Below are 12,613 nucleotides of genomic sequence, written 5' to 3'. Positions count from 1 at the left end.
GACGTCACTGGGGGCGGGGCGACGTTCGTTGGGGGCGAGGTAACGTCCTGAGGGGGCGGGGCGACGTCAACTTGGAGGCGACCTTCCACTTAGGGGTGACGTCACTGGGAGGGGGCGAGACGACGTTCAATTGGGGGCGACGTCCTTTGGGGGGCGGGGCGACGTCAAGGCGGGGTGACGTCAACTCTGCGGTGACGTCACTCTGGGGCGGGGCGACGCTCGTGAGTGACGGGGCGGGGCCGGAAGTGGCGCTGGAGGCGCGCGCGCGCTGTGACCGGAAACGGAAGTGACGCTCCCCCTGGGCTGAGGGCCGGGTGGTCGGGCGGGCCGCGCTTCCTGCGTCCGCCATGGAGCCCTCCGCCCGCCCGCTCACCGAGGACGAAATGGCTGAGGTGAAGAAGGAGGTGAGCGACCCCCCCCCCGACCCCCCCCTGCACGGGGAAGGAGAAGAATTCCTCAGGAGAAGGCCGGTTGGGAAGCGCTTACCATGTGCCCAGCACTGTTCTGAGCGCTGCTGGGGGGCGGGGGGTGGGCGTTGCTAGGTTACCAGGGGATTCCCACATTCATTCATTCATTCAGTCGTATTTATTACTGATAATAATAGTATATACGTTTGTACATCAGGGGATCCCACATTCATTCATTCATTCATTCAGTCGTATTTATTAATGATAATAATAGTATTTACGTTTGTACATCAGGGGAGCCCACGTTCATTCATTCATTCAGTCGTATTTATTAATGATAATAATAGTATTTACGTTTGTACATCAGGGGATCCCACATTCATTCATTCGTTCAGTCGTATTTATTAATGATTGATAATAATAGTATATACGTTTGTACATCAGGGGATCCCACATTCATTCATTCATTCATTCAGTCGTATTTATTAATGATAATAATAGTATATACGTTTGTACATCAGGGGATCCCACATTCATTCATTCATTCATTCAGTCGTATTTATTAATGATAATAATAGTATATACGTTTGTACATCAGGGGAGCCCACGTTCATTCATTCATTCAGTCGTATTTATTAATGATAATAATAGTATTTACGTTTGTACATCAGGGGATCCCACATTCATTCATTCGTTCAGTCGTATTTATTAATGATTGATAATAATAGTATATACGTTTGTACATCAGGGGATCCCACATTCATTCATTCATTCATTCAGTCGTATTTATTAATGATAATAATAGTATATACGTTTGTACATCAGGGGAGCCCACGTTCATTCATTCATTCAGTCGTATTTATTAATGATAATAATAGTATTTACGTTTGTACATCAGGGGATCCCACATTCATTCATTCGTTCAGTCGTATTTATTAATGATTGATAATAATAGTATATACGTTTGTACATCAGGGGATCCCACATTCATTCATTCCTTCAGTCGTATTTATTAATGATAATAATAGTATATACGTTTGTACATCAGGGGATCCCACATTCATTCATTCCTTCAGTCGTATTTATTAATGATAATAATAGTATTTACGTTTGTACATCAGGGGATCCCACATTCATTCATTCCTTCAGTCGTATTTATTAATGATAATAATAGTATATACGTTTGTACATCCGGGGATCCCACATTCATTCATTCATTCATTCAGTCGTATTTATTAATGATAATAATAGTATATACGTTTGTACATCAGGGGATCCCACATTCATTCATTCCTTCAGTCGTATTTATTAATGATAATAATAGTATATACGTTTGTACATCAGGGGAGCCCACGTTCATTCATTCATTCAGTCGTATTTATTAATGATAATAATAGTATATGCATTTGTACATCAGGGGATCCCACATTCATTCATTCATTCAGTCAGTCGTATTTATTAATGATAATAGTATATACGTTTGTACATCAGGGGATCCCATATTCATTCATTCACTCAGTCGTATTTATTAATGATAATAATGGTTATATACGTTTGTACATCAGGGGATCCCACATTCATTCATTCATTCAGTCGTACTTATTAATGATAATAATAGTATATACGTTTGTACATCAGGGGATCCCACATTCATTCAGTCGTACTTATTAATGATAATAATAGTATATACGTTTGTACATCAGGGGATCCCACATTCATTCATTCATTCAGTCGTATTTATTAATGATAATAATAGTATATACGTTTGTACATCAGGGGATCCCACATTCATTCATTCAGTCGTATTTATTAATAATAATAATAGTATATGCGTTTGTACATCAGGGGATCCCACATTCATTCATTCAGTCAGTCGTATTTATTAATGATAATAGTATATGCGTTTGCACATCAGGGGATCCCACATTCATTCATTCATTCATTCAGTCGTATTTATTAAAGATAATAATAGTATATACGTTTGTACATCAGGGGATCCCACATTCATTCATTCAGTCGTATTTATTAATGATAATAATAGTATATACGTTTGCACATATTTATTACTCTATTTATTGTACTTGTGCATATCTATTCTATTTATTATATTTTGTTAGTAGGTTTGGTTTTGTTCTCTGTCTCCCCCTTTTAGACTGGGAGCCCGCTGTTGGGTAGGGATATTCATTACTCTATTTATTTATTTATTTTACTTGTACATATCTCTTCTATTTTATTTTATTTTGTTAGTAGGTTTGGTTTTGTTCTCTGTCTCCCCCTTTTAGACTGTGAGCCCGCTGTTGGGTAGGGATACTTATTACTCTATTTATTTATTTATTTTACTTGTACTTATCTCTTCTATTTATTTTATTTTGTTAGTAGGTTTTGTTTTGTTCTCCGTCTCCCCCTTTTAGACTGGGAGCCCGCTGTTGGGTAGGGATATTTATTACTCTATTTATTTATTTTACTTGTACATATCTCTTCTATTTTATTTTATTTTGTTAGTAGGTTTGGTTTTGTTGTCTGTCTCCCCCTTTTAGACTGTGAGCCCACTGTTGGGTAGGGACTGTCTCTCTATGTTGCCAACTTGTACTTCCCAAGCGCTTAGTACAGTGCTGTGCACATAGTAAGTGCTCAATAAATACGATTGATGATGATGATGATATTTATTTTATTTTATTTTATTTTATTTTGTTAGTAGGTTTGGTTTTGTTGTCTGTCTCCCCCTTTTAGAACGGGAGCCCACTGTTAGGTAGGGACTGTCTCTATCTGTTGCCAATTTGTACTTCCCAAGCGCTTAGTACAGTGCTCTGCACACAGTAAGCGCTCAATAAATACGATTGATGATGATGTTGGGTAGGGACTGTCTCTGTATGTTGCCAACTTGTACTTCCCAAGCGCTTAGTACAGTGCTCTGCACATAGTAAGCGCTCAATAAATACGATTGATGATGATGATGATGATTTGTTAAGCGCTTATGATGCGCCGAGCACTGTTCTAACCACTGGTGGGGGGGGATACAAGGTCATCAGGGTGTCCCCCATTCATTCATTCAACCGTATTTATCATTAATGATAATATTCATTCATTCATTCAATCGCATTTATTGAGCGCTTACTGTGTGCAGAGCACTGGGCTAAGCGCTTGGGAAGTACAAGTTGACAACGGATAGAGACGGTCCCTACCCAACAGCGGGCTCACAATCAATCGTATTCATTGAGTGCTTTCTGTGTGCTGAGCACTGTACTAAGCGCTTGGGAAGTACAAGTTGGCGACATATAGAGACGGTCCCTACCCAACAGTGGGCTCACAGTCTAGAAGGGGGAGACAGAGAACAAAACCAAACGTATTAACAGAATATGATTAATAGAATAAATACGTACAAGTAAAATAAATAAATAGAGTAATAAATATGTACAAATGTATATACAGGTGATAATAATAGTGGTATTTGTTAAGCGCTTACTATGCGCCAAGCACTGTTCTAAGCGCTGGGGGTTATACAAGGTCATCAGGGTGTCCCACCCTCATTCATTCAATCGTATTTATCATTAATAATAATGGTATTTGTTAAGCGCTTACTATGCGCCAAGCACTTTTCTAAGCACTGGGGTGGGGGGGGAATACAAGGTCATCAAGGTGTCCCACATTCATTCATTCAATCGTATTTATTATTAATAATAACAGTAGTATTTGTTAAACGCTTACTCTACTAAGCGCTGGGGGGATACAAGGTCATCAGGGTGTCCCACACTCATTCATTCAAGCGTGTTTATTATTCATTAACAATAATAGTGGTGTTTGTTAAGCGCTTACTATGCGCCAAGCACTGTTCTAAGCGTTGGGGGCTGTACAAGGTCATCAGGGTGTCCCACACTCATTCATTCAGTCGTATTTATCATTAATAATAATGGTATTTGTTAAGCGCTTACTATGCGCCTAGCACTGTTCTAAGCTCCGGGGTCGGGGGGGAATACAAGGTCATCAGGGTGTCCCACACTCATTCAATCAATCGTATTTATTATTAATAATAACAGTAGTATGTGTTAAACGCTTACTCTGTGCTAAGCGCGGGGGGGGGGATACAAGGTCATCAGGGTGTCCCACACTCATTCATTCAATCGTATTTATTATTTATTAGCAATAATAACGGTGTTTGTTAAGCACTTACTATGTGCCAAGCAGTGTTCTAAGCGCTGGGGGCTATATATGGTCATCAGGGTGTCCCACACTCATTCATTCAATCGTATTTATCATTAATAATAATGGTATTTGTTAAAGCGCTTACTATGCGCCAAGCACTGTTCTAAGCGCTGGGGGGTGGGAATACAAGGTCATCAGGGTGTCCCACACTCATTCATTCAATCGTATTTATTATTTATTAACAATAATAGCAGTGTTTGTTAAGCGCTTATTATGTGCTAACTGCAGGGGGGGATACAAGGTCATCAGGGTGTCCCACGTTCATTCATTCAATCGTATTTATTATTTATTAACAATGATAGTGGTGTTTGTTAAGCGCTTACTATGTGCCAGGCACTGTTCTAAGCGCTGGGGGCTATACAAGATCATCAGGGTGCCCCACACTCATTCATTCAATTGTATTTATCATTAATAATAATGGTATTTGTTAAGCGCTTACTATGCGCCAAGCACTGTTCTAAGCGCCCGGGGTGGGGGGGGAATACAAGGCCATCAGGGTGTCCCACATTCATTCATTCAATCGTATTTATCATTAATAATAATAGTGGTATTTGTTAAGCATTTACTATGCGCCAAGCACTGTTCTAAGCGCTGGAGGGTGGGGAATACAAGGTCATCAGGGTGTCCCTCATTCATTCATTCGATATTATTTATTAGTAATAATAATAGTGGTATTTGTTAAGAGCTTACTATGCGCCAAGCACTGTTCTAAGCATTGGGGGGGGGATACAAGGTCATCAGGGGGTCCCACATTCATTCATTCAATCATATTTATCATTAATAATAACCCCATCTTACCTCCTTCTCTTCCCCACAGCACCTATATATATGTATATATGTTTGTACATATTTATTACTCTATTTGTTTTACTTGTGCATATCTATTGTACTTATTTTGTTAGTATGTTTGGTTTTGTTCTCTGTCTCCCCCTTTTAGACTGTGAGCCCACTGTTGGGTAGGGACTGTCTCTATATGTTGCCAGCTTGCACTTCCCAAGCACTTAGTACAGTGCTCTGCACACAGTAAGCGCTCAATACGATTGATTGATTTGTTAAGCGCTTACTATGTGCCAAGCACTGTTCCAAGTTCGGGGGGGTACTACAAGGTCATCAGGGTGACCCACACTCATTCATTCAATCGTATTTATTATTTATTAACAACAATGGCGGTATTTGTTAAGAGCTTACTATGTGCCAAGCACTGTTATAAAGCGCTGTGGGGGGGGGGGGGGAATACAAGGTCATCAGGGTGTCCCACGTTCATTCATTCATCGTATTTATTATTAATAATAATAATAATGGTATTTGTTAAGCGTTTACTATGTGCCAAGCACTGTTCTAAGCACTGAGGGGGGAGAATACAAGGTCATCAGTGTGTTCCACATTCATTCATTAAATCGTATTTATCATTAATAATAATAGCAGTATTTGTTAAGTGCTTACTATGCACCAAGCACTCTTCTAAGCGCTGGGGGGGAGGGGGGGGATACAAGATCATCTGGGTGTCCCACATTCATTCATTCAATCGTATTTATTAATAATAATAATAGTGGTATTTGTTAACTACTTACTATGTGCCAAGCACTGTTCTGAGCACTGGGAGGGGGGAATACAAGGTCATCAGGGTTTCCCATATTCATTCATTCAATTGTATTATTTATAGTAATAGTGGTATTTGTTAAGTGCTTTCTATGTGCCAAGCACTATTCTGAGCACTGGGCGGCGGGGGGGAAATACAAGGTCATCAGGGTGTCCCATATTCATTCATTCAATCGTATTATTTATAATAATAATAGTGGTATTTGTTAAGCACTTACTATGTGCCAAGCACTGTTCTGAGCACTGGGCGGGGGGCGGGGGGATACATAGGTCATCAGGGTGTCCCACACTCATTCGTTCAATCACATTTAATAATAATAGTGGTATTTGTTAAACGCTTACTGTGTGCCAAGCACTGTTCTAAACGCTGGGCCGGGAAATACAAGGTTATCCCGCATTCATTCATTCATTCGTATTTATTAACAATAAAAGTGGTATTTGTGAAGCGCTTACTCTGTGCCATGCACTGTTCTAAGCGCTGAGGGGGGGATACAAGGTCCTCAGGGTGTCCCACATTCATTGATTCAACCGTATTTATTATTAATAATAATAGTGGTATTTGTTAAGCACTTACTATGTGCCAAGCACTGTTCTAAGCACTGGGGTGGGGGGAATACAAGGTCTTCAGGGTGTCCCACATTCATTCATTCGATCGTATTAATAATAATAATAGTGGTATTTGTTAAGCACTTACTATGTGCCAAGCACTGTTCTAAGTGCTGGGGGTGGGGGGAATACAAGGTCATCAGGGTGTCCCACATTAATTCATTCAATAGTATTTATTATTAATAATAATGATAGTGGTATCTGTTAAGCGCTTACTATTCTAAGCACTGGGGGAGATCCAGGGTCAAAGTCACTTCTCTTCTCTGGGCCTCAGTTCCCTCATCTGTCAAATGGGGATGAAGACTGTGAGCCCCACGTGGGACAACCTTGATTACCGTGTATCCCCCCCAGCGTTTAGAACAGTGCTTGAGCCCGTTGTTGGGTGGGGACCGTCTCTGTTGCCAACTTGTACTTCCCAAGCGCTTAGTACAGTGCTCAGCACACAGTAAGCGCTCAATGAATACGATTGAATGAGTGAATGATTGAACAAATACTGGCATTATTATTATCAGGTTGTTCCACATTCACTCATTCAATCAATCGTATTTATCAACAATAATAATAATAACCTCCCCCTTCTAGACTGTGAGCCCGTTGTTGGGTAGGGACCGTCTCTATATGTTGCCAACTTGTACTTCCCAAGCGCTTAACACAGTGCTCTGCACACAGTAAGCGCTCAATAAATGCGATTGAATGAATGAATAAATAATGGTATTTGTTAAGAGCTATGTGCCAAGCACTGTTCTAAGCGCTGAGGTAGCTACATGGTAATCAGGTTGTCCCACATTCATTCAATCGTACTTATTAATAATAATATTAATAATAATGATGACATTTCTTTCCCTCTGTTCCTCCCGTGGCCCCTTGTTGCCCCCCACCTCCCCCAACCCTGGCCTAGCGTACCTGGGCTGAATTTGCCATCAGCCAGTGCTATTTATTGAACATTTACTGTGTGCAGAACACTGTACTAAGCGCTTGGGAGAGTGCATGACAACACAGTTGGTAGATGCCTTTCCTGCCCACAAGGAGCTTCCAGTCTAGAGGGAGAGGCAAACATTGATATAGATCAATTACACATCTGGACTTAATAATTATTATTATTATTAATTCATTCATTCAATCGTATTTATTGAGCGCTTACTGTGTGCAGAGCACTGTACTAAGCGCTTGGGAAGTCCAAGTTGGCAGCATATAGAGACAGTCCCTACCCAACGACGGGCTCACAGTCTAGAAGGGGGAGACCGACAACAAAACAAAACATATTAACAAAATAAAATAAATAGAATAGTACTGGACTAAGCGGCACAATTCGGCATAATAATAATGGTACTTTGTTATATGCTTGTTAGGTACTAGGTGCCAAGCACTGTCCTAAATGCTGGGGTAGAGACAAGTTAATCAGGTTGGACACAGTCCCTGATCAACACTGGGCTCACAGTCTTAATCCCCATTTTTCCTCTTCCTTCCTTCCTCTCCCCCTCGTCCCCCTCTCCATCCCCCCCATCTTACCTCCTTCCCTTCCCCACAGCAGCTGTGTATATGTATATATGTTTGTACATATTTATTACTCTATTTATTTATTTATTTTACTTGTACATGTCTATTCTATTTATTTTATTTTGTTAGTATGTTTGGTTTTGTCTCCCCCTTTTAGACTGTGAGCCCACTGTTGGGTAGGGACCGTCTCTATATGTTGCCAATTTGTACTTCCCAAGTGCTTAGTACAGTGCTCTGCACACAGTAAGCGCTCAATAAATATGGTTGATGATGATGATGATGATGATTTTTCACAGGTGAGGTAACAGAGGAACCGAGAAGTGAAGTGATTTGCCCAAGGTCACACAGCAGACAAGTGGCGGGGCCGGAATTCGAACCCAGGCCCTTGCTCTGTCCACCAAGTCACGCTGCTTCTCTAGTGTCAGAGTACTCCAGTACTGAATTTAAGCACCTTTGGGTCGGAGGAGAGCAGAGTAGGCCTGACCTTTTTCTGGTGTACTGGACGGGTTTTCAAAGCTGCTGCCTGGAAGAAAAAAAAAAAAGGAGGAGGACTGTATGGGTTAGTGCTGGGTGAGCGTGGTAGCTGCTTTTTGCCCGGGAGGGGAGTGACATTCAATTTGCAAATGCAGCAGGATGGGTCAAACCTAAGGAATTCCCCTGGTGAGCCAACTCCTACTCATTTTTAAATGAGCTTATTATTTTTTTTTAATCTTTCCAACGTCGAAGGGAAGATGTGGCGAAATCGAGTAGCTTAAAATTAAACTTTGGCTGTGCCACAAACTGACTCTGGGGGAGGCGAATTGAATTTGAACCCCGCTTCACTGGAGCAGAAACTGCAGAGTTACCATCGAATAATTAATTACGGTATCTTTTAAGCACTTCCTATGTGCCAGGCGCTGTACTGCCCGGTACTTTCTATAAAGACGTGCCTTGTCATGATTGCTTTCATTTTTTTCTCCTCTGCTTTTCATGCATAAAACAGTATTTGTCACTTTAGACCCGTAAGAGTGAGTAATACTGGGATACTTAACATCCGCTGGTTTTAAAGAGAAAAAGTGCTTGCCACTGGGGCTTATGTTTTCTTATTGGCTGGCTCTCCAAGAAACGGTCTGTCATTCTCAACCTCAAGTATTAGGTTTCCACTCTGAGTAGACCACTGAATAAGTGTTAGAGAACTTAGAAGTGTTACAGACGGACAAGAGATCGCAGTGAAAAAGACGCACAAAGCTTTTAGCGGTTGTTTCTGCTCTGTTCTAGCTTTGAAAGGGGCTCAGGTGCATTTGTGTTCAAGAAATATTTTGGATATAGAGAAATACCGCTCTAGAAGTATTTTCCTCTAGTGAAGTCTGTGTGGAAATTGTGCAACGAAAAACCCAGTGACTCTTCATTTCATATAAATAGACAGTCTTTGGAATTCCGACACGATTGGATCCCAGAAAAATTTGTTTAAAAGTCAGAAGGCAGAGTCGGAACCAGTTTTCTCATTGGAACAGTGGAGGAACCAGTTTTTGGATCAGGGCTTAGGAACGCTATTTTTACGCAAATTTCTAGGCACTCGATATTGTAAATGATAATTGTGCTGACAAAAATCATAGTTTAAAACACAGGACTTTAAGAAATATCATATTGTGAATATACAGTACCCCTACCTACAAGTGATCTAAAATGTATAGATACATTTAAAACCCTTTATTTTATCATCATCACATTTTACAAGCAACATTCAGAGTGACTGATATTTTGCAAGCCTGCTTTCCTGTGTGGTTAAAAAAAAAATCCCGTGAATGTTTTTACAACACAATTTAATATATTTTGTTATTTTCCCCCTGGGTTCTCTTACTGATTACAGAAAGATAAGGAACTGCTGTTCTTTTTCTCTTACATCCCAGTACACGGAGTATCTTAAATATCCAACTAAGATATCCACATCTTATTTCACTAGAAAATAATAGCTAGAAAGTATTTCATAGCCTTATGTGAGCTCGTTGCGGGCAGAGAATGTCACTGTTTATTGTTGTATTGTACTTTCCCAAGCGCTTAGTATAGTGCTCTGCACACAGTAAGCGCTTAATAAATACGCCTGAATGAATGAATAAACCACGTTTCGGTATAAAATGACTTTATGTACTTTTTTACCCATTGGCAGGAAGGATGGAAGAATGACTAATGACAATTGGATTTTTAGCAAAATTAGAGACCCGAACAAGTTTACACTTTTAAAGCAATTTTGACTGAAGCAGTTGAAAGCCTTTACAGTTGAAACTCATTACCTGTTAGGAGTAGAACCAAGACTGATCAAACATTTTCGCTGGAACAGCACTGCATGTTCTTGAAAGCCAACAGCAGCAGGTGAAGGAGGTGGGTGGAGGGAGAGAATCGGGGCAGCTCCACAACTGGGTCGAGAGAGCTGAGGCTCTCTCCTCTGCCTGACTCTTGGCTTCCACCTTTGCTTCTCTTTCCACTCTTCCTTGCTTTCCCCCCTCCCGCTCCTCCCTTCCCGATGGAAATCGAACTGTCAGCTGGCGCCCCAATCACCAGTGGTGTTTATTAAGTGCTCCCTGGGTGCACAGCACTGTACTAAATTCATGGAAAAATACAGTCAACAGAGTTCCTGTCTAGCCAAGCATGCGAATAGCTTCACTAGCTGTAGCTAACTCCTCCATCAAGTGGTGAATGCTAGTGATGGGCGGAGAAAGAGAAATTTTCAATGGGGGCAACCACATTGGCCCTGGAGCAGGAAGTCTCCACTGGCCTGGGAGAATGGTGCAGGGGAGGCAACAAAACCCGCTTCTCACCAGACCAGCCATTTCCAGGCCCTTTTCATTTCACTAGAACTGAATACCAGCCCCTTCCAGGTTAATTCAGTTCAGCAGTGAATTAGACCCTAGGTTCTCAGGGTGAATATAGAAGCCCATCAGCCCAGCACTTACGTACATATCTGTTATTTTATTTGTATTGATGTCTGTCTCCCCGCCTCTAGACTGCAAGCTCGTTGTGGGCAGGGAATGTCACTGTATTGGGTTGTACTTTCCCAAATGCTTAGTACAGTGCTCTGCACACGTAAGAGCGCAATAAATATGAATGAATGAATCAGCTGTAGCTGTTTCTTCATCATTTTTCTGCTAAAAGAGTTGCAGTCCTGGGGCCTCAGTTGAACGCCCCGCCCGCAGCCCCCCTGGCCAACAAAGTGGGTCCTCGATCTATTCTCTGGATCTGTAGGATCTGCTTTCCAGAACTTGACAGTCAGTGAAATTTGTTTCCACCGGGGTGTATCCCTCTATGGGAAATGGAACTGCAAGGATATAAGGTTCCCTTCATCATCCGAGATGATTCCCAACAAGGAACTAAGGCAACTCCATAAGAATGACTGGGAATGTGGCATTGATATTGACCTTATCTTACCATTTGATGTTAAGACTAGCTTAGAGATATTGAAGAGCTCCTGAGACGCTCAGGAAGTTAGACTTTATATTGGAGAACTGCTGATTGACTGCAATTGTAGAATCCCGGAGGAATTCGTAAAGTAACCCCTCTGGGATGAAATTGAACTGTGTTGAGCTGCTCCAGCAGCCGCTGCTGTCTGTTTCTTTAAGCAGTGTCCCTTTCTCACCCACTTTTCTGCTGTTAGCATCCTGTCTGTTCTTTCTCTCCATGCCTATCCAAGCTTTGCAGGGAAACCAAGGAATGAAGAAAGGCAGTAAAACGGTAGCGTGGCACCCAGAGTGATTACCAAGTATATCCATGATAGACCACTTTGTCCTAAAAGTCTGATGTGGAGGATAGTTCAGGTTACTCCATTTACCCTGGCTCAATCTAGTGTGCGAGCAGCTATTGCTGGAAAAGTCTAGCCAACAATATGGCAAGCCTGAGTGACCCAAACCTAGAAAGATGCCAATGCCAATGGTAGTGGCTCCTCCCAAATCCAAATATTATAATAATAATCATTAATATTATGGTGTTTGTTAAGAGCGTACTATGTGTCAAGCGCTGTACTAAATGCCAGGGTGAATACAAGAAAATCGGGTTGGAAAGTCCCTGTCCCACAAGGGGCTCACAGTCTTAATCCCCATTTTACAGACAAGGGAACTGAGGCCCAGAGAAGTGAAGCGACTTGCCCAGGGTCCCACAGTAGACAATTGGCGGAGCCGGGATTAGAATCCATACCTTCTGACTCCCAAGCACATGCTTTATCCACTCCGCCATGCTGCTTCTTTATATAATGAAGGTGGTAAGATGGAATTCCTGCAGGTGATCCTTCTGTGATATAATAGCTCTTTCTACCACCGTGAGATTGATTATTGAAG

At 41.5% G+C, this 12,613-nt stretch overlaps 1 protein-coding gene across 1 annotated transcript in view; it reads left to right on the top strand.

Annotated features, from left to right (window-relative positions):
* Window positions 1–327: 327 nt before the first annotated feature.
* The window catches only part of BCL10 (BCL10 immune signaling adaptor), a 34,075-nt gene continuing 21,789 nt past the window's right edge, over window positions 328–12,613 (top strand). The window contains exon 1 of the mRNA XM_038745068.1: window positions 328–404. Coding sequence (XP_038600996.1) covers window positions 348–404 — 57 coding nt within the window. The 5' untranslated portion in view covers window positions 328–347. The remainder of the gene's footprint in view (window positions 405–12,613) is intronic.

This window comes from Tachyglossus aculeatus, chromosome 4 (genome assembly GCF_015852505.1).
Source record: "Tachyglossus aculeatus isolate mTacAcu1 chromosome 4, mTacAcu1.pri, whole genome shotgun sequence".
NCBI classification, from domain to species: Eukaryota; Metazoa; Chordata; class Mammalia; order Monotremata; family Tachyglossidae; genus Tachyglossus; species Tachyglossus aculeatus.
The sequence above is the reverse complement of the archived record's forward strand: the minus strand, read 5'-3'. Positions and strand labels throughout refer to the sequence as shown.